Here is a 26,973-nt window from a genome sequence, read left to right as displayed (position 1 = left end):
TCCTGGTCAGTATGGAGGTTTCCTGGGTGGTGTGGGTTGGAGGTAGGTGTTGGGGGGATGGCTGTGTTGGGCCTCATCGTCTGTTGGCATCAGGGTTGGCCTGATGTGGAGTGGGCTGGTGGGACATGGGATGGATTGGTGTGGTGTTGGGTTGGGTTGGCGTGATGTTTTGGGGCAGGATGCCCTGTTATGGGGCAGGCTTGTCTTTTGTGGGGCAGGCTGACATGATATGGGGCAGGTTGGCTTGTAGGGCAGGCTGGCCTGTTGTGAGGCTGGCTGGTGTGATGTGGGGTGGGCTGGTGTGGTCTTGAGTTGGTTGGCATGATGTTATGGAGCAGGTTGGTCTTTCGTGGGGCTGGCTGATGTGATGTGGGGCAGGCTGGCATGATGTGGGGCAGGTTGGCCCATTGTGGGGCAGTAGGTGTGACGTGGGGCAAGTTGGTCTGCTGTAGGGCACATTGGTGTGATGTGGAGCCGGTTGGTGTGATGTGGGGCAGGCTGGCTTGTTGTGGGCCCCGCCGTTGTGCCGCAGCGGCCCTCAGCCAGGCGCCGGCCGCGGGGAAGGAAGACCAGGCCGCTCCCCGTTACCATGGCGACACCGCCACCTCCCCCCCTCCCCGCGCACCCACCCAGCAAAATATTTTCGTCCCACCACGTGATAAAAACATCTCCCCCAACACGTGACGGAGGACGAGCGATGTCAATCCAAACCGCTTCCCTCCAATCATCCGCCGCTCCTTCAGGCGCCGTCCCGCCTTCCGGAAGTCGGCGCTCCAATCGGCGCGGGCACCCGTTCCAACAGTTTGACAGAGGCCGCGGAGAGGGGCGTTGATTGGCGTCCCTTTCAACCAGTAAAGTCTCAAAGAGGCAGCCGGGCACCCGCCTCGGTGGAGCGCGGGCCAATGAGCGGGCGGGACTCTCCTTCTCTCCCGCCCCCCCCCCCCCGCCCGCCCCCCAGCACTGCGGTAATATGGCTCCGTAGCGAGCGGCCTGGGCCGGTGCTGCTGCCGCCATTAACCCCTGGGTGCCCGGCGGCGGCGGCGCGGGGGGAGCGGTCTGCGGGGCTCATGCCCAGGCGCTGCAGCCGTTGCTCGGCCGTTGTCCTGCTGTGAGGATGAGCTCGGCCGCCGGCCCCGCCGCCTTACCCCCGGGCTCCGCCACCCGGGCCTTGCATGTGGAGCTGCCCTCGCAGCAGGTACGGCGGGCCTTGGGGAAGGAGAGGGGCTCGGAGGCGGTGATCCCTGGGGTGTGGGGTGCTCTGAGGTGTGGGGTGCTCCCTGATGTGAATGGGGTGTTCTCTGAGGTGGGGGTGCTCTGAGGTGAATGGGGGGTGCTCTGAGGTAAAGGGGGGGGGGGTGCTCTGAGGTGGGGGTGCTCTGTGGTGAAGGGAGGCTCCTCCTGGGGATGAATAGGGGTGTGGGGTGCCCAGAGGTAAGGAGGGGTGCTCCCTGAGATGAAGGGGGTTGCTCCCTGAGGTGTGGGGTGCTGTGAGGTGAAGGGGGTATGTTCTCTGAGTTGTAGGGAGGGTGCTCTGAGGTATAGGGTGCCCTGAGATGAAGGGGGGAGTGCTCCCTGAGCTGTGGGGTGCCCTGAGGTGAAGGGGGAATGCTCCTTGAGGTGTGGGGGTGCCTGAGGTGAAGGAGGGGTTTCTGGAGTTATGAGGTTGCCTGAGGCCATCCTTGGGCTGATGGATGGAGGGTCTGTGAGATGAGGGGGTTTTGAGCACCCTTCCCTTGGGCTGGTAGGGAGATGAGAGGGTGAAGTCCCCTTTGCATGGGGGCAGGGGTCTGTGCCCCTCTCCTGCCTGTACTGGAGAGTCAATGGGGGGTCCCTTTCCCCAGGAGGCTGCTTCTGTGCCCGTAGAGGTGCTGGATGCAAACTAAAGCTGGCAGTTGCAGCACAGATAACGCCCAGATAAATTTGCTTTTAGCTTGGCTCACTGATGGGGTGGTGGCAGCTGGGGTGCCCCCTCCTCTCCTGCTGTGTCTCATAACAGCGTGAGGGGGGTTGAGCATGGGTAAAACATACCGTGTATTCTGAAAAGTGGTGAAAAGTTCCCTCCCCATCACATCCTTCCTTAAGCTAACTCTGTTTTTCCTGTTTGCTGATAGTTGGCTTTTGGTTTACTGGGCAACCGTCCCACGTTTTAATTTCGGAGAGCATTAGGAGCAAGGTTAAGTGAGAAAGCCTAGGCTCTGCACGAGGGTTTAGCAATCTATCAAACTAAGTCTGTGCCCTTTCCCCTCTTGCATGCAGTGACTTTTATTGTATGGGAGCTTAAGCAGTAGTGGTGGAGGGGGCAATAATTACTTAGCAAAGGCATGCTTTTCTTCAGATGTTCTGTAAGGTGTGAGTCTGCACTTGAAGTTTTGGTTCATTGTCTCAGTGCAGTGTTATTAAGAAGTAGGCATGCACTCCGAGTTCCTTGAGTTACGTGTTACCAGGTGTGAAAATGAGGAGTTACTAGAGAAAAATCAATAGATGTTAACTTGAAACAAAGATATAACTGCTTCTCGGATAAACATGATTTACCAGACGTCCACTTAAGGGCAAAGGGAGGGAATGGAGATGGCTCATGGCCACAGGAGCCATGTTAAGTATAGACCCTAATTTGGGAGCAGGTGCTTACTGTAAAATGTGGGCCTGTTCTATGTTAATGAACTTAAACATGAGCACCCCTTTGGGTGAACTGTACAGGGAGCAGTGGATCATTTAGGAGATGAAGTATGGCCTTCTCCCTGCTGAATCCTTTGTTGTATCCTTTCCCAGACTTGTGCAAGAACCAAGTGAACGCTGCAGGGAGAAGCCTTAGTTATTAGTCATTGGGCTTCATTTGTGAAAGTGAGACCAAAACACAGTTTTTTTTTTTTTCTAGGAGCAGAAGCATTTGTAGGAGCAGAAACTGAATCATCAATTATAGGATGTTCCAGTCGAGTAAATATTTAGTTTAAGTTACGTAGGATGGGTGCTGAAAAAATGTTAATTGTAGCAAGTGTAAGTCTGTGACAAAATTCTGAGATATTGTTTTGCTGTGTGCTGTGCAAACATAAGGACCATGTGCTGTGGTATCTGTATGCTGTGTCAGTGCTTGCAATCAAATCAAGAAGCTCTGAAAGTACACTGATAACAAATCATCCTCTTTCACTGTATTATCCGAGCTTAAAAGACTGTTACTGAATTGCAAGATACCTTACCTTGAAGGGGCTATCACCCTGGAGATATTTTACTGCAGAATCATGAAAAAGAATGGAAAAGTCATACTTCTTCTATAATGCAAAAGTCTGGCTGATCCGACTGTGGTGCTATGTAATGCAAGGTAATTTTTTCTACCTGCCAGCACAGAAATTGACTCAGTGATTTGTTTTAGTACGCAATTTTCTCTAGAACACCTGGTGCTGCATTTTTTGAGTATAAGGATGAGAGGAAGAGGTCTGAGTCACAGATATAATCTCTCTAAAGACCAAATTCTCAAATGTGAACTTAAGGTGAGTGCTTTTATTGACTGAAGTCACTTTTTAACAACTGAAGTGTTGGTGTGATTTGGGTTTCATCTAGATTTAATTGTGCCAGTGAAATTCACATTGATTAGAAAACAAAGCTCCTGCTACTGACACGTTTGCAGGAGTGGAAAAAGTCATGTCCAAACCCTTTTGCCAATGTGACCACACTTATATCAGACTGACTAACATGTTCTTTAACTTGTTCATTGGTGGCAGGATGACCCGGCTGAAGAATGCCTTTTGCCATTGTATCCCACATTATAAGTGGGAGAAATAGAGGATGTGGCTGTAAAGAAATGCATCTGGTTAAGCATAAAATTCCAATTTGTATCCCGAAGTAAGTGTGCCAGGATGTCATTTTCTTTTCCTGAAGAGTAAGTCTAACAGAATTGAAAATGTCATGAAATAATTTCACATTAAATGCAGAGATTCTTTAGCCCAAACCACGATGCTCTTCCTATTTGTGTGATGCAGGAAAGCTCTGAGTGTCATGATAGCTTACTGATTTCCAAGTGCTCAAAACAAACTTTTCAGTCCTGTCATTAGAAGCGGTTCAAAGCAATGGTAGTGGAGAATCCAAACCTTTCAGAGTCTTATATTCTAGATAGAAGGGGTTGGACAAAAAAAAATACGGTCTTAACATAGAGAGCCAGTCATGCTGCAGTCAAATGATCTGCTGAATGTTACTGTGCTAATTGCTAACCAAAACAGATGTCATGTGCCGTTGTCTAGAGGCAGGAGAGCACATCTTCATGGACTCCCTAACCGGTGCCTCCAGCACTTAAAACTTTTCCTTCATGCTGAAATTAATAAGCTTTTACTATCAATTCCAACATGAGAGGGACTGAAGCTTGTAATGAACTGTGAGATAGTGTTTGAAGACCTGCAAGCTTGAACTGCATGTACTGTTCTACAAACAGCTGTACTGATGCACAGTTTGTAGTGAGTGGAGAGAGTTGTGAGGAAGAAAAAGAACCCATACTTTATTTTTATTTTATTTTTACACAAATGTTTTCCAGTCAGTCTGTGATTCAAGGCATTCAGTCAGATCCATGTCCATCGACTGGAGCATCCTTCTTGTTTAGGTGGCTAACCAGGGCATAATTAGTTTTGGTTTTGAGTGGAGCAGAGGAGAATCACTCAGAAATAATGGCTGGAACCATTTTGGAAAATGACAAAAATGCCCCCTACTACTTTACTGTGATAAAGGTAGATGACAGAAGAAAAGGAAACAAAACCCAGTGTGGATTCCAGTGTAGTAGGTGATATGCCTAACAGCTTAGCACTTCTGTGACTTGGCTGATTGTACAGTGGTATTTCAACAGCTCTTTCCCAAATGGTTTCACTGTACACCAACCGCAGGGAAAACACTCATCAGCTGGTTGCATCTGTGCTACCAGTACTTGCCGTTGTAAGCTAAAAAGTATGATCTGCTCATGTTGCTAATTTCCATTGGTCTGACTGATGATCAGTTGCAAGAAATCTTCTTTGGAAGATCATCTGTAGCTTACTTCCAAATTATAGAGGGACTGACAATCCTATAATGGGACTACAGATCGCCTCCATCTAGATCTGCTTTTTTTCCCCAGGAAACTGTTCAGCTCTTGGACTCATGGTATTGATGTCTTGATGTAAGCAATTTTCTACTCACTGGAGATAGCCTAGGTAACGGGGGAAAAAAGTTAAATATACATGCGAGGGGATACACTAGGAGCTGTACATTGAGTTAGGTCTTTTCCATCAGAGGTTTTAGTTCCAGTTCAGTGTTGGTCAGGCACCTTTCAGTATGCCCTGTGTAGTGATGCCCATGGTGGGTTTCAAGATGAGCAGCTCAAGGGCTTTGGGTATACTGCATGGGAGTTAGATAAGCTCTGGTGAATATGGATGTGGCGGTAAGAAGGGAAGGGTAAATTGTGCCACTGTGCACAGGTGGAAATAGTGTTAGACCAAAGTCCAGGTGACCCAATATCTTCTATATCTTTCAGTTCATAGACATCTCTTGTCAGATGGTGAAAATTTTTGAGGAAAGGAGCAGCAATGAGCTTTCAGCCACAGAGATCACAAGTAGGTGTTTAGGGCAAACCAAAATAGAGCAAACATTTAGCGAAACTTCCCAAGGACACTCTGTAGCCTCCGTTCACTTTCAGACTGGGATTCATCAAGAACCAGTTTGAAGGATTTTTAGGAGCCCAAGAGCAACACTTAGCAAACATGGCTTCTGTGGCTTCCATACTAGCTTAACCCTGGGAGCAGTTTAGCTCGCATAGTGTGGGATAGAGGTTTGAGATGATTAGGGCAAGGGACCTGAACTGGTTCCATGATGAGCCACGTGAGGCTTCCTTGTGCTCTGAACTTCAGCAAACTGCAGAGCATCATGTTTGTTTACACTCCGTACTGATACGGACTTGTCAGACTAGGTGCACGTTGGTTTCATGAAATGCACGTTGGCGTTTCCAGTAGCCAGGTAAAACTCTCACGTGGCCAGGTTATGTTTTCTCCCATCCCGCCACTGTTCCAACAATGGGTTATCCCTGTCTTAAACTTGTTTGGCAGGGAGGGGTCCTTTGTTTTGAATACTGAAGATGAAAGTCTAATTTAAGAATTGAAAAACTTCTTTCAGCCAAACAAAATTCTGGAGCAGACCCCTAAGTGGTAAAAAGTAATAAAGGGATTGACTTCAAGGACTGTCATTTATACTTTTATTCCATGGTCCTTCTTATAAAGAAATATGAAGTTGCTGATGAGATCTGAATATTTCGTTGATGACCGTAGAATTGAAGATACTATCCGTTCTGTAAAATTTCTTGTACAAAAATCGTTGCATTGAGCTACATTTAAAGGAGTGTTACATACGAAACGTTTAAGTCTTTGACCTTCAGGGATTTTAGTAATTACATGAGCTTAATGTACATGCTTCAGAAACTTCATTGCTACACTGTTTGAACCCAGGATGCAAAAGAATGGAAGTAATGAGGGAAGAGAACTTTAAAGCAAAATACATTTTTTTCCTTTGAAAGTTTTTCTGGAAAGAACTTCCCAGGGAAAAAAATGAAAGTACTCCTGAATTGCAGGTACTTCTGGATTTTAATAATAAATAAACCCATATTTTCAGCAGTTGGAGCTGACAATCCAGTGTAATCCAGTACCTTGGGTATATGTTTTACGTAGCTGAGGTGATCCAGGTGAGTAGAGGTAAAGCAAGATGAGAAGAATATGGGTGAATTAGAACAAGGTTAAAATTTCATAGTTACTTTCTTTAAAGAGACGTGCATCAGCTTGGGTTACATGGCTGAAATGGGTGATTCAAAGTGTGCTGGGAAATTAGTCTGGGAGGTCTTCCGTGTGGGAGAACTGAAGAAAGCGCCTGTCTGGGCTCAGGGCTACACGCTTACTAGTTTTTCCAACTAAAACAGTGTGAAAAGAGCATCTTTTTTTGAGGTAGTTTTATATAGCTATTTCTGTATATTCCACTGAGTAATATGAAAACAAAACCTGACTCTTAAATATTTTACTTCCTCTTTCCTTCTAAATACGCTGGGGAAAATCAGAATAGCGGATAGAAAGTGTCAGATTTGAATATTGCTTTTGCTTCCCTTAGACACGCGCTGTCCTTAAATGCCAAGTGGGGAGGGAAGTGCTGCTCCAGTAAAACACCACAATGGGAGTGTTGATCTAGTGATCTCATACAGTTGTATCCATGTCCAGCTGTATCAATGTCTTGTGTTTGTCAGAGATAATTTTGGAGGAAATAATTGTTAAAGTTACTGTAAAACTGTAATTGTTGCCCGAATAGTTGACTGTTAACCTGGGGCTGGGGTTTTGTTCTCTACAATGTACTTTTCTTTTTTTATCTAAGGAATGCAAGTGTGTCTTGCAGCCTGGATGATCTGTTGCTAATTTAGAGACAGACCGTTCTGTCAGAAAGCTGTAGTAAATCAGTTTTGATGCTTTCTTCAGGAGATATGTGTGGGATTAGGGAATATTCTTAATTGAGTGAAGGAAAGGTCTTGGTAGCTGGTAACTAAAGACTCATTCCTTATTTATGAAGGGAAGCTTACTGGTTTACCCTTGGTTTGTTAACCAGTAACATGATAAACATTAATATGCATCAAGTTATTAATCAACATCTGGTGTTTGCTTGTGCAACTTGGTGCATACTTAATATCAAGTGTTTCTTTAAGGTCAGAAGTGCCTTTGCTTTTGTTGATGGTTTATTCCATAACGCCCTATTTACTTTTTGGGTCCTTCCTTCTGAGCATCATCTTAATTTCCATTGCTTAATTGGCATTCCCAGGTCATTCCCACAGCTAAGATGGACTAATGCTCTCTTGTCCAAAGTGATGTTAAGAGGCTTAAGGGACTTCTCTGAACTGCTACAGCGTGTTATTAATGAGGTGGGACTTGCATCCCGATGTTCTCTTTTTCTACCCCATGGCATAGTTCCCATGGTGTGCCAAAGAAGCAGTTATAGTTTTGGTCTTTCATCTTACAAGTGAGTAAATATTTATTTAGACCAACTCGGGGGAAAACATCAATAAGAAAATGTGGGATTTGTAGCTGCCGCTGCTTAAAGGTCATGGTTAAAGATGGAAAGACTGTATATCTAGTTCCTTGTTATTTGTAGCTTATATAAACACCTAGCAAGAGGAGCTTTGTCTGGCCAGCCGTCAGTGCTTATAAGGTTTTCTTAACCCCAGTTTAGAGCAATTTTTTTAGGGTGTGCTGACAGTTTTTATTCTTCAGTGTTGTGGTCTTTGCCAGCTTGCTTGGTCTGTCGCTCTTAGTGTTGTAGTGACCCTAACCAAACACAGCTGTTGAAACAATACGCAGAAAGAACTTCATTTGCCTAAGTCCCTGCATGGGCTTGTGGTTTTGCTTTTAAACCCTTCCTGCTAACATTACATTTAAGTAAATTCTGTGTTTTGAGTCTTGTTTTGTCACACCTAACCAGCTATTCTGTTTGTACCCTAAGACTGAATACCCGTGTCTTCTGTACTTGTCCCTACCTTATGTTTTAAATAACAGGCTGTTTCAGCCTTTCTACAGAGATAAGCACAAATCTTGTGTGGAAAGAAGGACAAGGATGCAGAAATTAATGAAGAATGTGAACACTCTGGGCTTGCGTTGAATATAGGTCTTGGTTGTCTCATTGGTTCTGAGCTCTAAAATAGCAGTGTGGACTTTCTACGTGTGATTATGGTGTACAGAGAGACAATTTCTTGTGCCTGCTAAACAGTTACCAGTTGTTTATGTCATTTCTCTGAGGCAGAAGTTCAGTTCCGAGTTGCTTCCCAATGTAAATTCAGTTACTTAGTGAGGAAAGATTTTAGCGGGCTAGCTATAAGGGTGCAAGGAAGGATAGTCCAAAGGACATGGCTGCCTTTTAAGAGTAATATATAGCCACCTTAATTTTTTTGTTAACGGGCTATCTTAATTATTTTCTGATACTACTATTGCTGTTTTAATGAGCTTTAAAGAAACACACTGTACTGTGGGCTGACATGTTTTGTCAGATATAATGTTGACTTCACACATTGCATTCTTTAACTCTTGGTTGAGCTAACGAAGGGCTCTTTTGCATTCAAGTAGCTGGAGAATAATTATACTTCTGCATGGGCCATGTCAAACAGACAGCTGTGCCTCATTCTTCCTCTTTCACTTTCTCCCTGTATGAATTAGGATGCCTTTTGGACCACATCTTCCATTTGCTGACTGTCCTTGTTGAAACTCTTAGTGCAATACAGGAGTAGTTGTGGCAGAGCATGGATGATTAGAAAACTGTATTGAGCCTTTGTGGCTGAAGTGAAAGCTTTGTAGGTGTTTTCTGTATAAAGTGAACCTTTCAAAAGCCTTTCAGATGCCTTAAGGGTGAAGGAAAGGAAGCGCTTTGATTTAAGGAATTGTCAACTAAAATCCGCAGTTGCGCATCTGTGAAAGCTTTGAGCCCACATTGGTGAAAGTAGTTTTGGCTTTTCTTGCGGTCATTTAGTCTGGGTAAATCACACTGCACAGATTCAATGTGTCCCATTCCTTGCATCAAATCTTTAGGATTGCGAGAGAAGAAGGCGTTGTATGTGCTGTATGTTGCATCTTCACGGGGAATAAAAATGCAGTTACATTCCTAGTGTGCATTTTTGAACTGGTGTTGGCCCCAGGTATGATTTATGGCAGGCATGAGTTTTTAAAAACTGTTACCAGAAAGTAGCTAAGTGTTGGAATGGAAAATGAGTTACTGAACTGCTGTTGAATCCCATCACCTGACATGAGAAAATTGAGATATGAAGGAGGTGCAATTCAAAGGAGATCCACAAGCGATTTACTGAACTAATGATGGCTGTGTAGCTTTGAAGGCCTTGCTGTCTTCAAGTGCATGCTGAAAGGACGTTAAAATAGAATTACAAAAATTCCTTATGGTGTGCCCTACAAAATTGCATATCAAATGCTTCTGCTTTGCTTCTGAAGTAGATCTGAAATCACGTGTGATTCTCTTGACTCTGAGCTGTCGAAAGCTGAACTGTGGAAAACTGTTTAATACAGAACTTCTAAATAAATCTTCCTGGCAAGTGCGTACACTGGACTACAAGCACTTTCTTGTCCTTCCTGAGGTTTTAAGTAACAACACATCTGAATGGTATCTAAACTTCCCCCTGTATGTTCCTTTGCTATTAAAGGCTTTGCATACTGCAGCGGACTTGACCCAAACTTTCTGTGAGGTACCTTTTCTTTTGTAGTGGAGTGTATCAAATTGAAAAACAAGGCAGCTTGAAAATTTGTGTAAAATTGAATTAAGTGTGAATTCTTGTTTATCATTTGACTTCCAGGAACTCAGATCACATGATTGCTGCTTAATATTCAAACTGATACAGATAAGTGAAAGCAAGTAGTTAGTGAAAATCTGAGGAAGTAGAAAGTTGTAATAACGAGGTGTAGAGCAGGTCTGTGATAATAAATAATGCTCTTGATGGGTAAATACAGTTCATATTTTGATAGTTTTCTTTTCTTTTAGAACTAGAGCTTTTATGCTTATGAAGGAGAGAAAAAAGCTGTAAGTTACAAAGGACACGGAGCCCTGTGTTTTTCTGTTCCTTAATTATGACAAATAGCTGACCTTGCAAGCTCAGTTCTGTTAAGTCCGAAACAACTGGAGTAACGTTTGTGTTGCTAACTAATCTTTGCACCCTGCTTTGATGCTAAAATAGTTGGAAGGATTTCACTTAAATTCTTCCAGAGCTTCTGTGGGTCATAAAGCAGGCAAGCATGGAAACTCATGGGAAAGCCAGGTAAAACAAGCTTGTACAGAGGTCAGAGCTGATCCTGAACTGAAAAAGAATTTATGGAACATTCTCCCTCGAAATGCTCAGGAGGAGGGCAGCAGTCTGAAAATCAGAGATGGTGTCCAGAGATGAAGACTTATGTCTTGGTATTTATGTTAAAAACTATCTGATAGGTAGGATGCTCCATTAAAGGCGAAGTAAGGACAATTGGTGCTGAAACTGTAGCCGGTATTGAAAGTCCTGTACAGTATGACTTCTGGAGTAAAAAAATGATTGCTTTTCAGGTAATCAGGCCTCTCTGTGAACCCTGAATAATGATTTGCTTTTGGCAACTTTGGGCTTTTCAAGTAATTTCTGTGAATTTTGACTTTGCCTGTACAAGCCTTTGTACACTGGTTTAACCCTTGCATTTACACTTCAGGCAAAAGCAAGGTTGTGTGGTTTGGTTTTTATTTCCCCCCCTCTACTCATCCTTTGAGTCAGAAACACTCTCTTGAACCTGTGTGATGCTTTGCACTTTACCTGGGTTATATGGGATGTCACAGGGAATGCAGACGTGGTTGGGTGTGTGGGGGGAAAAAAGCCTTTTTCCAATCCAGCCACACTTATAAAAAATTCTTCCTGGCCAATTGAATTTAAACTTCATTCTGGAAAATGTATTCACATTTACCGAGTTCTTTAAAAATTAGACTATTCCAACAGAATTTCTGAAACTTGCTCATTGGCATGGATGCAGTAGGCCCACTGTCGTTCTTTATTAACATCTGGAAGAGTTTCCAGCCCTAACCTCCCTTTCACAGAGCGGGCTATATGTTGGGTGGCTGTTGCTGGAAGAAACTCAACTGCCATCCTTGCTTAAGTTTAGATGCTCATTTGACACCTTTGCAAATTAATTTAACCTGTCAAGGTGCTGGTGTTTCTGCTGGGAGCAAGAATTCCAGAATAGTTATACCGAAAGAGCCAGTGCTAAAGAGGGCAGACCATGCAACAGGGAGAGAGGGCAGGAGGAGGAGGCAGATGTGGGACAGAAAGAAGACAGACGTCCCCCTTTTCCCAGCAGTGAGCCATTAGATCATCTCAGCTGCTTATAAAATGGTAGGCTCCACGTGATAAAGAATAAGGCTTAGCTGTTGCCCATGTTAATGACCCAAGCTTCACAATTCATACTTGGAGCCTGAGCCTAGTAAGTGTGATAGATCAGTAGTGAAGATAGAAAAACGGTGTTTGGTTGTGTTCTCATCCTGCTGGGATATCCTTATGTTGTTATTTTTTTTTCCCAGGGTCATATGATTCTTGTAAGAGAATAATAAAGTGGTTAAGACGGAAGAGGAGTCGGAACTTTCTGTGCTTATTTTTGCTACCCATTATGTGACCTTGAACAAATAATTATGAAATTCCATGAATACTTTAGGCTGTTGTAGGTAGTTGCAGTTCTCCTTGTGGTTCCATGAACAGTCCAGACCTTATATTAATGACAGTGCATTTCTCTCTTGTTATGACTTATTCCCTTTTTTTCCCCTTCCTCCCCACCCCCCCCATCTCTGCAGTGATTTTTATTAATGGTACCAGATTGTTAGATTTAACCCACCAAAACCCCAAGTGAATAGCTTTGTTGTTTCAGTTTCTCAGGGTCGGAGGGAAGCAGAGCATGGTGCCTGGATCCGTTTAAGCCATCAAGAAACTGCAGTGTTAAAAGAAACCCTCTGCCACCTTCTACTCGTGTCTGCTCTGCCCTGCTTTTGTGGTGGGCATATCTGTGTAGCTGGAGTGAACTGAATTGGAGGAACTTACACTTAATTTTAACTTTTTTTTTTTTTTTTTTTTGCCAGTTGTAGCTTGGATGAAGTCTCTGACCCTCACCACGAGACTGCACAAATATACCTGAAAACATTGTGTGGGATGGGAGGAAGTGTCTAGATGCAGAAGGTGGTATTTTAGGCAGAGGTAGTGAACGATCACAGTACCTTACTGTTGAGGGACCTAAAGCATGAAGGGAGTGGGCAGTTTCAGTCCTTTAAACCTCAGAAGATGTGGTAGGCTGAAGACTTCTGGGATTATCTGATGTAAAAGCAAAATATTAACAAGGATATTGATCAAAATACTTTATTCTGTAGCACCCTGTGTTGTTTATGGCCTGTGGTAAATCTGGAGAGGTTCCCAGAAAGTCATTGAATGGGAACACTAGGTATGTTAAACAACTGATAACAGTTCTTCAGAGTGATGAAAACTGAGTGCTTTGCTGTATTTAAGAAAAAAAAAAAAACAACCTGAGTTTTGAGAGAAGCTGGTCATTGCTGAGCGTGGATGGTCTTGCTGCACTCCGTAGCAGCTCTGTCAAGATGCTGCTGTTGAATTCTGGGAGGCCAACTCCATGGCTTGGCAGGCACGAGGGGTGAAACCTGATGGTAGGCTCTGCTCTCCTGAGCTCGTCTAAAGCTTTTCGGATCAGTCTTTCTGTATATCTTTAGGATAGCTGTATGCTTATAACCCTGTGATATCTTTACCTCCAGCTGTGTTTTTAAAATATAAGCTGCTACTCAGGATTTCTTGAAAGGGAAAATTAGTGGATCCCTTCTGGTTTGTAGCCATTGATTTTTCAAGGTAGGAGGAAGCACTAATTTCTTTCATGTGGGTCACCGTAGAGTTGCTGTGCAGCAGTTGCTTTTACTCAATTGCAACTTAGACTGGCAATTATGTGAAATGATAACAAGGCCTACACTGTAATTTCACTGCTCCATTGACTTGGGAAGCGCAAAGGACTGGGACAATTGTGGTAATCAAAATAACTTGTGTGTCACAAACCCCTTAAAATGAGCTGTTAAACCTGCTCTGCTAAGCCATGATCCAGGTACACCTAAATTCAGGCTGCATGTGCTAAATTCATAGCCGTTGGAAAAGTTAAAATACCCTTTTTAATGATACCAGTTCTGCTTGTCAGAGCTTACCTAAATCAGTGCTCTGCTGAAAAAATGACTTTTCTTTCCCAGTAGGCTATCTTATTAAGATGCCTGGTGTAGCGCCTGAGATCTTCAGTGCTGTGTTGCTGATAGACTGTCAACTGTTTGAGGAGATAGCGGTGAGAATTATCTATACTCATCTGCATATTTTGCTTATCTATTTTATGAAAGCAGATCCTGTGCTATCAGCTTGCAAACACAGGTGGCTTATTCTAAGCTATGTGACTCATGAGGCTGCCAAAGCATTTATCACGTTTTTTTAGTGCTTGTATTTTGATTTTTAAACTGGGCTTTTTGGAATGGCTGTTCTGGTTGCAGAGCATCTTGTCTTTGGGGGATCCTTCCTTGTGATCAAGATTTTGTGAGGCTTTTATAAAAAGAGCAAATAGCTAAAAGTTGTCTCTAATGAGAAGCAACTGTTCTTTCCCACTTCATCTAAAAGAAAAAGGAAACGAAAGAACTCAGGATTATTTGCAGCTAATGTATTCGGTGTGAAGTGAAATGGGTCACTTCTCCATACAGAGTTGCTTTTGTGGTTTGAAATGCAGTGATGCCTCATGGTGAACAAAGGGGACAACAACATGGGCCACAAAGACGATCGAAGGACTGGAGCACCTCTGCTGTGAGGATGGGCTGAGAGAGTTGGGGTTCTTCAGCCTTGAGAAGAGAAGGCTCTGGGGGGACCTTACAGCGGCTCTCCGGTCCCTAAAGGGGTTACAGGAGATCTGGGGATGGACTTTTTGCAAGGGCATGTAGTGATAGGACGAGGGGGAATGGCTTCAAACTGGAAGAGGGGAGATTTAGATTAGATGTTAGGAAGAAATTGTTGACTGTGCGAGTGGTGAGGCACTGGTGCAGGTTGCCCAGAGAATCTGTGGCTGCCCCATCCCTGGAAGTGTTGAAGGCCAGGTTGGACAGGGCTTGGAGCAACCTGGTGTGGTGGGTGGTGTCCCTGCCCATGGTAGGGGGGTTGGAACGAGATGATCTTTAAGGTCCCTTCCAACCTAAAACATTCCATGATTCTATGAACCACTTTCCACTTCACGTGCAGAAACACCAGGCTGTATGTAGCTCCATACATATTTTAAGCTGGTGGTTTCCTTTAAGCGGTCCTGTCTGCCTTTGGCTGCTTGTTGCTGCAACCTCCCCTCTTCCATCAGCAAAGTTGCTTTTACAGCCGCATTCTGAACCATATTGAGGAACCGATCTGGTGAAACTCACCCAGCAAAAGAGAGAGGTAGTTAGTTTTCATCCAGATTGGTTCCTCGGTGTGATTCACTGAGCAGCTGCACAAGCACTTGTTTATTAGTATTATTAGTACAGAAGAGGAGGGCGATGCACAGGGTGATTTAGGTAATGCCAGTGATAGCTGCACTACAACACAGTGGGTTTTTTGGTTTGCGTATTCTAATATCTTGAGCAAAAATGATATGAAACACAACACTTTAGACATTTGAAAATTCCCTCAAAATAATACTTACTGTTTTGCACAGAAAGCTGCAAGCCCTTGGTGAAGAATTTTAGAGTCTCTTTGAATTGTTTTTTGGATATGTCTTCATAGCTGATGGTCTCCTGGCTAAAGCTAATTATCTTTTGTCAGGAGAGGTTAATTAGCTCTGAATGCTGCCTCTATAGAGTTGCGAGGAAATCTGAATAATGCAATATAATATCGGCGACAATGTAGTGGGCGGATTGGAAGGTTCATTTTCAGAACCCAAGTCCCTCTGTCCTCATGACCTCATACTAAGGAATGTGAACAAGAAAATTGTCCATGTAATTGGAAACTTGTTCCCTGTCAGCTGGGCTAAATGGACACGTAATTGGACAGGAGGGAAGAGGAGAGTGATGACCAAGTTGGAGATCAGGGGAGGGACTTTTTACAAGTGCATGTAGTGATAGGACGAGGGGGAACGGCTTCAAACTGGAAGAGGGGAGATTTAGATGAGATATTAGGAAGAAATTCTTGACTGTGAGGGTGGTGAGCCCCTGGTGCAGGTTGCCCAGAGAAGCTGTGTCTGCCCCATCCCTGGAGGTGTTGAAGGCCAGGTTGGATGGGGCTTGAAGCAACCTGGTGTGGTGGGAGGTGTCCCTGCCTATGGCAGGGGGGTTGGAATTCAATGATCTTCAAGGTCCCTTCCAACCTAAACTATTCTTTGATTTAAATAGACATTCATTCAGTTGAGTCCTGAACTGTGTTGTGGTCTTGCAGCCCCAAATTTGATGTTCTTCCAACTGGTTTGGGAGAAGCAAGACTTCAGACTTTAGGATAATTTCTAGACTTTAAAGAGTGTGAAGAAATCACAAACCTTGGAGATAAGGACTGGGCTCTTGTCCAGATATGCAGGTGTGGGTTATGACACTGGACAGCTTTTTTCAAACCTCATTGCGTGTAGTGAAAGGTGAGAAACTTGTTTGTCTTTGCTTGAGGGCTACTTCATTGAAACGTGCTACTTAAACCAGTCACACAATTAGTTTGCAATCCTAAAAAGACCTGGACACAGTTGCCCTCTTTGCTAGATGCTATTTGGGCTATTCTTCGTGGGAATGGGCATGTTATATGATTGATTTGTATCCTACTGAAGTTAAAGGCGAGAGATGGCACACAAAACCCTTGAATAATTTCTGTAGGGAGTGCAATGTATGTTCAAAGCCATTTCTTAAAGGATGTTTTAAGTTGCCCATAAAAATGGCCAGCAAAACTACGCAGCTGTAAGGTTAGGTTTGAAATAATGTAAAAGGTCCATATATATATATTTTTTTTTAAGTGAGGCTTAATCTTTCTGTTCACCTTTCAAACATACCAATTTCTAACAAAATGAGACCATGTAGTTCTGAAATTAAGCAGCTTAGAAGTTGCGTTTGTTTTGTGGTTTTGTTTTTTGGTTTGTTTTTTTTTTTTTTTAATTTTGTGTTGCATATATGTACTAGAGTTATCTGGGCATCCTATCTCAGACTCTGTTTTTAGTCAAACTCATAAGTAGACTTTGCATGAATGAATCCACCAGTGGTTTTGAGTCTGTCATGTGAACAGAAATTTAATACTCTTCTTACACATTTCCAGGAAGGAAACCTAATATATCACTTAAGTGATATTAAGTGATATAAAGTGTAATATTGTGATTCCAAAACAGATGATGGCCTTTCAACTCTTGTTAAAAACCTTTTGGGACAAGCTGCAAACAGAAAAGTTGTCTTTTGGTTTCAAAAGCGTTTTAAATCTGTTTTTGGTCAATGGTGGATCCAGACTTACAAATTAACAAGCTTTTGGGAAAAAGAAGTATACTGTAAAATGAAATCTGCGGTAAAAGGAGACACTAAACCAGTTGTTTGAGGCTTGTGGTGGTTTGTGGTGATCCAACACCCCTGTCGTAGATGAGTGAGACACTGGTGGGTTGAGAGATTGAGTGGGAGAATATGATACTGAAGGATTTGGCGAGAACTCTATATATTTGAAGTGGCAGTTTGCTGAGTGCTAAGTTCATAGTAGTCTGTTTTAAGCATGCACGGGTTTTCAAAGTTAAAATAAGAACCACGGTTAAGCAGTGATTTGAGCGACTGGACAGTCCTACAAAATTGCTTTGTTAACTAGTCAAATTTAACAATAAGCTAGTAATGTTAAATATTTGTCAAAGATGAAGGGCATAGTATACTTTGAAGCTGAGGATTTTGGCCACAACTCTTAAAGCTATTTGGCACAATCCAGTGATTTTCGTTTGAGATATGGTATTGTAGCAAACTAACATAGTGTTGGAGTTGGATGAAATCACTTAAACTAAAGACTTTAGTGACATATTCTTTCTAGTGTATTCAATCCAAGAGAAAAGGATTCGCTTATCCAAACAGAAGGTAGCTGGCAGACATCACAAATTTGATTGTGCCCTTAAATTTCCCTGAAAATCTAGGTATGTCTGTCTGATGTGTTTTATTGAAGGTTGTTAGGGCAGTTTCCAGAATTACTGTGAATTTGGGAAGCTTTGTCCAGCCAGTTCCTTATGGCTCTGGATGAGGTGGTGGCTTAGGTTGGAGCTCTTTGTCCACTAGTGCTTGTTGAAAATATCTTCGGCTCTAAAATGCTTCCAGTGTGATGATGCAGAACACCTGTGTGATACTGCTGCTGTTTGATGCTAATAGTGTCACATAATTGCTTGAAACTGCTGGAGTAGTAGGGGCGACTTAGACATGTGGAATAAAACTTATAGAATAAGAATAGCTTGTCTTGTAGATCAGTGTTGCTTGATAGGAGCTTGTAGGTGCTAGTTGTTGCTTGTCCAGTCCGTTTCCTATGGCTTTGCTGATGCTTGTTGTTCACACTAGTGTTGGGTCAAAGAAAATTGTTTGTTTGGGATTTTTTTTTTTTTTTTTTGACAACGGTGCTTTGGAAATAGTTAAAATGCTTTACTAAAAAAAAAAAGTTTACTTTCAATCTAAGAAAGTTCTTTTTTTTTTTAATTTTATTTTTAGCGCCGGCTTCGTCATCTTCGGAATATCGCTGCACGTAACATTGTCAATAAGAATGGTTATCGCCTCTTGGATACGTACTTCACTCTTCACTTGTGTGATAATGCCAAGATATACAAAGGTAAACCAAGCTTGCTATCAACTTTTTTATTAGTTAATCTTTGAATTCTTGATACGAATTCTCTCCTTTTTTTGCCCTGACAACCTGCTGCTATTATTTGTATCACGTACACTAACAGTGGAGAAGAGCTCTTAGTTTCCTGAATTTTGTAAAAGCTTTCAGCATTAGCAAGCAAGGGAGCAAAAGAGATGACAGATCTGGTAATCTTTTAAATCAGCCTCTTTTTGTTCCCCCCCCCCCCCCCCCCCCCCCCCCAATAACTAAAGAAAATTTGGAACTTCCAAGAGCACAGAAAAACTGAGAAACTTTTGAAGCCTTTGTTGCGTTGTGTGGGGGAGTGTTCCACTCTGCGTGTACCAGTTATCTTCCAGAGCATAAACCAGCACTTACTATTAACGAAGTTTTCCAAAAATAGATTTGTCAGCCAATGACAAGAAGCATCCAGGCATCTATTCTGCTTTTGATGACTGCATTTGAGTGTTAGATCTCATTTCTCTTTAATGCCTTGCTTTCCACTGCAATGTATAGTTCTTCATTGGGGAGAGATGTTATTAAATTACATATTTTTATGTTCCTTTTGATATGATCAACAGTTGGAGCTTGCCAGGTGAATTTTGTTTGTTGTTTTTTTTTTTTTTTCTCTGAACTTTTATTTTCAGCTAGTATAGTTGAACCTTGCTTTTTTTTCCCAAAGTTGTTGTTTTAGAAATCCCTAAGTTGAGATTGCTACCTGGACTTTCTTGTGGTGGGTGGTTGAACTTGTAACTGATCACTGTTCTGCACTCCATTGGAGTCCAATGATAAAGCTTTGATGGACTGAGGGATAGAGTACAAAACCTGTATTCCACCCTCCAGACCTGTCTCCCTAAAGACTTTAAGCTCTTATTTTGGCTGGGAAAGCCAAGGTCTATGTGTCGGCAGTTGCTTATTTCCATTTAAATACAGGGTTCTTGGCACCTCTGTGAGGTAATTTGGCTGTTCACTTTCTAAGCATCTGGAACAGGTCACCCTTGCTCTTCAGGAAAGCGGTGCAATTAGTTTATCCGTGCTGCACTTCTGCAGGAGGATGTCATATGACAAGCTAGTCACTTTGCAAATGTCATCCAAATATTGTACAGTACTGGGACATGTTATTTCCCCAGAAACCAAAGCCTCAGTAAATCTTGAGGATTATCTTGGGTATAAAGATGAAATGCTAAATTGAAATAATGACTTCTAATAATTAAGTGTGAATGAGTACTTTGGTCAAAAGCATGACTGCATTTTAAAGTCTTTCTTGTGAGTCTGTTACTGATAAACTAGACCCACTAGCATTTGTCTTTTATGAGTGTTACTTATTTTAGCTTTTTCTATTTCAAGTGCTTAGATTTATATCAGTGTTTAAGCTAATCTAAAGGTGTTTTTCTACTCATTTTTCTTTAGAATTTTATAAGAGTGAGGTGATCAAGAATTCTCTGGTAAGTTATTTTAATATGGAAAAACTTTCTTTCAAAAATTATGTATTTACTGCTGTATATTGATTTCTCTGCTGAATACCATAACTGTTAAACGTGTATTTCCACTCTTTGGTTCTGTTAGGAGTACGTTCTTCTCCTTTTTGGGTTCTTTTCACAAGGGTTGGAATAGTGAGTTACTGAATAGTAGCAATGTGTGTTCATTTTAACAGCTGTGGAGCAGTGGCCTGTTGGTACTCATGCAGATAGGACTAAACGCTCCCAGGGTAGGGCATTTTCACGTCAAAACTGTTCAGTGCTCAGGTTAAGCTTTACAATCTATATATCCAGTTTAAATATTGAGAACACCAAAAAGGCAAAATAATGTTAGCTGGATTTTTAGTGGTTTAACTTTCAGTAGCCAAGAATTACGTGCTTCATAACTTAGGTTTGTTTACAGTTCATCTTTTTTTTTTTTTTTTTGCTGTTCTTGCTGGTATTAGCAACAGAAAGAGCTGCTTTTATTTAAATGTCTGTGAATTGCTTATTCAGGGAGCACTTGTATATTACTTGGGGTGTACAGATTCATTAGAAGCTCGTGCTGTGAAGTTTAGCAACTTTGGTGTAGAAGCAAAGGCCCTGACTGCAACAGCCCAAACAAAGGGGGAGTCAGAGTATTGCAGAATGTACCACTGATTTCTTTGAACATCATCTTGTACAGGTGAACAGTAAGAAACATTTACCTGCATATATAAACATGTATGTTCTTTGAAGAGCTAATAGCTTTAAGAAACTGAAGTTTGAAAACATCTTAGACTTTCTCTACTCTGGTGAGACCCCACCTGGAGTACTGCATCCAGCTCTGGAGCCCCCAACATAGGAAAGACATGGACCTGTTAGAGCAGGGCCAGAGGAGGCCCTGGAGATGGTGCGAGGGCTGGAGCCCCTCTGCTGGGAGGACAGGCTGGGAGAGTTGGGGAGGTTCAGCCTGGAGAAGAGAAGGCTCTGCGGAGGCCTTACTGCAGCTTTCCAGTACCTAAAGGGGGCCTACAGGAGAGCTGGAGAGGGACTTTTTACAAGGGCATTTAGTCATAGGATGAGAGGGAATGGCTTCAGACTGGAAGAGGGGAGATTTAGAGTTGATGTTGGGAAGAAATTCTTGACTGTGAGGGTGGTGAACCCCTGGCCCAGGTAGCCCAGAGAAGCTGTGGCTGCCCCATCCCTGGAGGTGTTGAAGGCCAGGTTGGACGGGGCTTGAAGCAACCTGGTGTGGTGGGAGGTGTCCCTGCCTATGGCAGGGGGGTTGGAATTCAATAATCTTCAAGGTCCCTTCCAACCTTACCCATTCTATGATTTAAATTTTCCAGTTCAAATCGGTGTAGGGACTGTAACTGAACAGTTTATTACAAAGAGAAGGGGTGGGTCGCTTTGTGGGAGTAGGGTGTTGCAAGTGCTGGGTAAGGGAGTTTGCAAACCTGCTAAACAGACTTTTTAAAGTCTGCATCAATAAGGACCACACCATTTATAGCATGCTGGGACGTAAATGCCTTAAAAACCTCCTGAATGGAAGAAGAGCTGCTTAAGCACTAGATGGAAAGGCTTGGTCTGTCATGGGATGGTGGGTTCCTGCCTTTTGCTTTTGTTTTGGAGGAGCTACTATTTCAGTTTGCAGGCGAGGAGGGATATATAAATAAAAAGCACTTTCCCATTTCTGCTTTTCGATGCCCTGTGATTTGTGGCCTATGGAAGTCCTAAAGTTGGTATCTGGCTCTTGGCACTAGTAGGGTTGGGTTGATTTGGTTTGGTCGCAGCTTGGGCCAATGACAACAGTTCCTGTAAGTTTTTAATTGAAATGTTATCAGAGGTGAGTACAAGTTCATGGAACCTTTCCTGTTTGCAAACCTGAGTTCTAGTGGAATAGATGTTTGAAGTTTAGCTTAATGTATTCTGCTTCTGTAAAGCTTGAGTTGAAAATCTGATCTCTTGGAGGGAAGAGGAGCTCTTAATGATGATGTTTGAGGATTGCCATCAGCATCAGTCAAGGAGGAGAAGAATGTGAACAAACCTGTCAATAAATTACACAAACTTAATTATTGGGGAATAGATCAGCGTTTTAAATTTAGCATTTGCAATGTAAGCTTTACCCTAGTTTTCAGAAGCTGAATTATAACTTGGAAAGGAACGTTACTTCCACTTTTAAAGTTCCTGGTTTGGCTAGACTGAATTAGTAAATTCTGAAGTAAATTCTTCAACATCTTGTAATGGAGGCAAGCAAAAGCCGCTCTGAATTTCTGAAGTACTTTACAGCATGTAGCTTTTAGTCCAGAATATTCTCTAGAAAAGAGAATAAGGAAGCAGCAGAGCCTGTTGGCTTTGACTCTGTGTAAACCTTGAAATGGCTGCTATTCATTATTCTTAAGGTATTTTTTAATCTGTGACATGAACTTTGCTACTTTCTGAATTATCAGTTTTAGGACTATTTTTAGCTTGTTTGACTTTTCTTTATCCCTTTTTGAATACCTACAGAATCCAACATGGAGGAGTCTGGACTTTGGAATAATGCCTGATCGTCTTGATACCTCTGTCTCCTGTTTTGTTGTGAGGATCTGGGGTGGCAAGAAGGAGCACTTTCAGCTTTTGATTGAATGGAAAGTCAATCTAGATGGGTTGAAGTACTTGGGCCAGCAGGTAATGTGAAAACTTTTTTTTTTTTTCCAACTTTTTCTTAAGAAAACAAAACATCTGGACGAACAAATATATAGAATGTTAAAGGAAATTAATGCATTTGAAGGGTGTATTTTAAAGTTTGATTGCAGATTCATGTTCATAGAATCATAGAATGGTTTGGGTTGGAAGGGACCTTTAAAGAACATCTCTTTCCAACCCCCCTGCCCTGGGCAGGGACACCTCCCACTAGAGCAGGTTGCTCCAAGCCCTGTCCAACCTGGCCGTGAACACTTTGAGGGATGTTAGCTTACTTCAGAGCTTTAAATCTGGACTAGCTGAATATTTTAAGCTACCATTGGTCAGTGAGGCTCTTAAAAGCACTGAGTGCTAGCAGTATCATTTAATTGCAATGCCTCGATTCAAGTATTCTGATTGTACATGTAGTTAAATGAACATAGATCATAATGTTTGTGTATGTTACAGTTTTAATCCATTGTCATAGTAATGGTATCCCATCAAAGATCTTCAGTCCACGGTGTTTACTTTGTAAGATTTGTTTTAAATGTGGTATTTGTCTGTTACTAGTAACCTTTTGAAAGAGGTGAAAAGTGAAGTGTTTTCTGTGTTGCGGAGCTTATAGTAAAAGTGGCTCATAAACAAAACCCATATCACATAAATAACAAAACCACCAAAAAATACAGTGCCTTTTCAATCAAATAGGTTGTCCTAATTCCAATGGGTATTTTTTGATTAAATGATAAGATCTATTTAGAATAGAACATAGTTTATTTCTCACTTTAAATCTAAATGGTATTTTTTTTAAATTGGGATGTTTCAAAGCCTGGAAAGAAACCTTTATAGGGAACAAATCCTCTAGGTTCTCATGGTGCGGTGCTCCTGGCCAGCACCCCCTGCACTGGTGAGCTGGGAGACAACCAGAGGAGCAAAAGTGTGTGTTGGGGGGTAATTGTGGGCTGAGATGAAAACAGTTTAACTGAAAGAAAAAAAAAAAAAAAAAAAAAATTAAAAAAACAAAGGGCAAGGAGGGGAAGAACAACATACAAGTGATGCAAAGGTAGTCAGTCACCACCTCCCACCAGCAGATTGATGCCCAACTAGTCTCCGAGCAACAGGTACCTTGCAAAGGCTTAGCAGTGAGAAACGGGGGTCAGTATGATGCTACATGGCATGGAATATCCCTTTGGTCTATTCACGTCGGCTGTTCCGGCTCTGTCCCCTCCCAAGCTTTTGCCCACCCCCAGTCTATGCGCTGTGGGGGCAGAGTGAGAAGCAGAGGAGACCTTGGTGCTGTGCAAGTGCTATTCAGCAACAGCTCAAACATTTGTGTGTTAATAACGCTGTTTTAGTCACAGATCTAAAACACAGGACCATATGGACTACTGTGGAGAAAATTAACGTCATCGCTGCCAGACCCAGTTCCCTTCACAGTGTAGCTTTTTTTTTTTTTTCTCCATTTTTCACTGGGCAGAAGAAATGGCTCCCTAAAGCATCTTCTCTAGTGCATGATTTTATTTGAGATAATGTTCCTTACGTTAATAGCAGGATATTAGTGACAATACCGAGCACTGATTTTTGTGTCTACTATGACCACAAAAGCCCAATTTTGAATATAATTTTAGGTAATATCATGTGAAAGCTAATTACTCTTGCAACTTACCTCTTTGATTAGTTTCCTGTTCTCTCAGTTAATTTTGTCAACTGGAAATGCAACAATAGAAAAGATGCTCTGGCCAGTGTTTCTGATTTCAAGGTAGAATGGCTGAACACACTTACTGACTGTTATTAAAGCTGTCAAGCAGATGCATTTTCTTTGGTTAAATTTTGGTTTTCTATTAGGTTTCATGTGTGTCTAGAATTACAGGTGCTGAAAAACTGCATTCGGCTATCAAACCGAACAATCGATGCTTGTTTGCAGTGTAAAGTTGTAGTAAGCTGACCGTAAAATGATTTGTTTTCTTCACAGATACATGCAAGAAACCCAAATGAGATTATTTTTGGTCTTAATGATGGTTATTACGGAGCTTCATTTGAACAGAAGGTAAGGGTATCTCGCATTTGTTCTGGCTTGTTAGTACTGGTGACTAGCTGAAATGCAACTTCTAAACTTAAATTTTCACACTTGGGTGCTCAGAACATTAAAATGCTTAGTTTTGAGCTGAAATACTTTTTTGACATGACAGATAAGAACTGTTATCTCGCCTCTGCATGGACATCTGAGCAGTTCTGGGAAGACTTAAAGCACAGCATTTTCAGTCCAGAAAAAGCCTGGTTACTGAAAATAAACCTGGACTTTATTCTTTGGGATGGACACTTCATTCAAATGTAGAACATGTAGAAAATGGTGTGTCTGTTAAGACTAATTTTCATGGCAAATACAAAAGCACATTATATTTTGGTTCTGACTCTTAAAATCAGAGTTTACAGCTTCTAAATGGGAAGCTACTTATTTGTTCTGTGTCGCAACTGTTTCACTCCATGTTTTGTTTATTTTTTTTTTTCCAAAGGCTCCCCTGTACTATTTGTCCTTGTTCAGCCGATATTGTGACTGCAGCCAAATTAATTACATGGCAGAGTTGATTACTACATCAATGATGAAAATGTTTAAACTTGCCGATTGCAGATAGCACTGACGGCTTTTTTTTTTTAATCCCAAATTGCTGGTGGCAGTACTGCGGTATAGATAGGTTCTATAAGGAGTCATTGGCTGGAGAGAAAATGACTCCTTGACACACAGCTACAGTTTCTGCGTTAACCGCAACCAGCAAGTCCAGTCTTGTGGAGGTTCGAATGGAGACACTGGCTTTTTAGTCAACAACATGGGTGGCCCTTCATATGTGGGGAGAGTGGAGCAGAGACAAGGTGGCCACGTGTGCGAAACTCCCTGGCTCTATGCAAGCCTCCTAACTCTGATATTTTGATGGTTACAAATTGTAGATGGTTTGGTACACAGCTCAGGCTCTGCTTCCTGATGCTGTTAACTCAGTTTTCCTGAAGCAGGATGCTGTTCTCATTTTTCATGATTTCCCCATTAATAATCTGAGCCTGAATTCAACACCAATTCACTGTCCTCTTTCCTGGTCATTTTGTCAGGACTTGCTTCCTAGCTTGTAAAGTTTAAAAATGCATCTCGGTTTTGGTTCTTGTACATGCTCTGTAGCTAAATTGCAAATACAGTCGTAGCCTATGTAGAGCACAAATAATCTCCTTCTTTGTCCTTTCCTATAATTTATTCAGTTCTTTCTGGCTGCAAGTACTAGAAATTTGTTTTGTTGCCCTGCTCTGTAGCTTCCAGTTGCTTTCTTTGTCAGTTCCTTGACCTAAATCTCTTCTTGTATAGTACGTATCTCCTGTATTTAAGTGACTTATCTGCCCTTCAAGCCAAACCACTTGGCATGAGCAAACTCTTCCTGTAACCTTCAGAGGCTGTGTGCACCTAAAGGGTATATGCTCTTAGTTGGTCTTGCTTCATAATTTTCCTGTCAATGCTGGATATACTGTATACTACACAGCCCCACTTTGATAGTTATACTAAGTATTTATGAAGTGCCAGCAATGTGCGATCACAGCCCAGAAGGCCAACCGTATCCTGGGCTGCATCAGAAGAAGTGTGGCCAGCAGGTTAAAGGTGATTCTGCCCCTCTACTCCACTCTCGTGAGACCCCACCTGGAGTACTGTGTCCAGCTCTGGAGTCCCCAACAGAAGAAGGACATGGATCTGCTGGAGCGTGTCCAGAGGAGAGCCACGAGGATGATCCAAGGGCTGGAGCACCTCTCCTATGAGGAGAGGCTGAAAGAGTTAGGGCTGTTCAGCCTGGAGAAGAGAAGGCTCTGGGGAGATCTTATTGCAGCCTTCCAGTCACTAAAGGGGACCTACAGGAGAGCTGGGGAAGGACTTTTAATGGGGCATGTAGCAATAGGACGAGGGGGAATGGCTTTAAACTGGAAAAGGGCAGGTTCAGATTGAACATTAGTAAGAAATTTTTCACTGTGAGGGTGGTGAGGCACTGGAACAGGTTGCCCAGAGAGGTTGTTGAGGCCCCATCCCTGGAGGTGTTCAGGGCCAAGCTTGATGTGGTCTTGGGCAACCTGGGCTGGTGGGAGGTGTCCCTGCCCATGGCAGGGGGATTGGAACTCGATGATCTTCAAGGTCCTTTCCAACCTAAACCATTCTATGCTAAATCTTCTGTAGGAAGGGATTTTTAGTGTCAGGTCTGTGGCTCTGATCCTATGGAAACTGCAAGACAGTTCCTTTTCTGCTTGGTTGTATGGGTATTTTCTAATCTCTTGAGGTGCTTTTTTCTTTGTGGTGGTGACAGTTCTTCATAATATTTGAAGACGTCTTAATCGTAAGCCTCAATTTTTGAGATAATACATGGACGCAACAGCAGTTTTAGGTTCTTTACACTGGCACATATGAGACCTCATGAAAGCAGATGTGTACGAATACCATTTTGCAAGTCTAACGAAAACCTTGTTAACAAAGACACTCTAGTCTATGTTGGAAGTGTCCTTTATTTTTGCACATCTCAGTACGACCAAAGT

The 26,973-nt window shown here is 42.4% G+C and overlaps 1 protein-coding gene across 1 annotated transcript in view; it reads left to right on the top strand.

The window, feature by feature from the left end:
• The first annotated feature begins 975 nt into the window (after window positions 1-975).
• Window positions 976-26,973, top strand: part of UVRAG (UV radiation resistance associated) — a 109,308-nt gene continuing 83,310 nt past the window's right edge. The window contains exons 1-5 of the mRNA XM_082483871.1: window positions 976-1,195; window positions 18,193-18,310; window positions 19,733-19,767; window positions 22,270-22,431; window positions 24,395-24,469. Coding sequence (XP_082339997.1) covers window positions 1,115-1,195; window positions 18,193-18,310; window positions 19,733-19,767; window positions 22,270-22,431; window positions 24,395-24,469 — 471 coding nt within the window. The 5' untranslated portion in view covers window positions 976-1,114. The remainder of the gene's footprint in view (window positions 1,196-18,192; window positions 18,311-19,732; window positions 19,768-22,269; window positions 22,432-24,394; window positions 24,470-26,973) is intronic.

The sequence above is a fragment of the Vanellus vanellus genome, assembly GCF_965231255.1.
Source record: "Vanellus vanellus genome assembly, chromosome: 1".
NCBI lineage: Eukaryota > Metazoa > Chordata > Aves > Charadriiformes > Charadriidae > Vanellus > Vanellus vanellus.
This window is presented reverse-complemented; position numbering and strand designations above follow the sequence as displayed.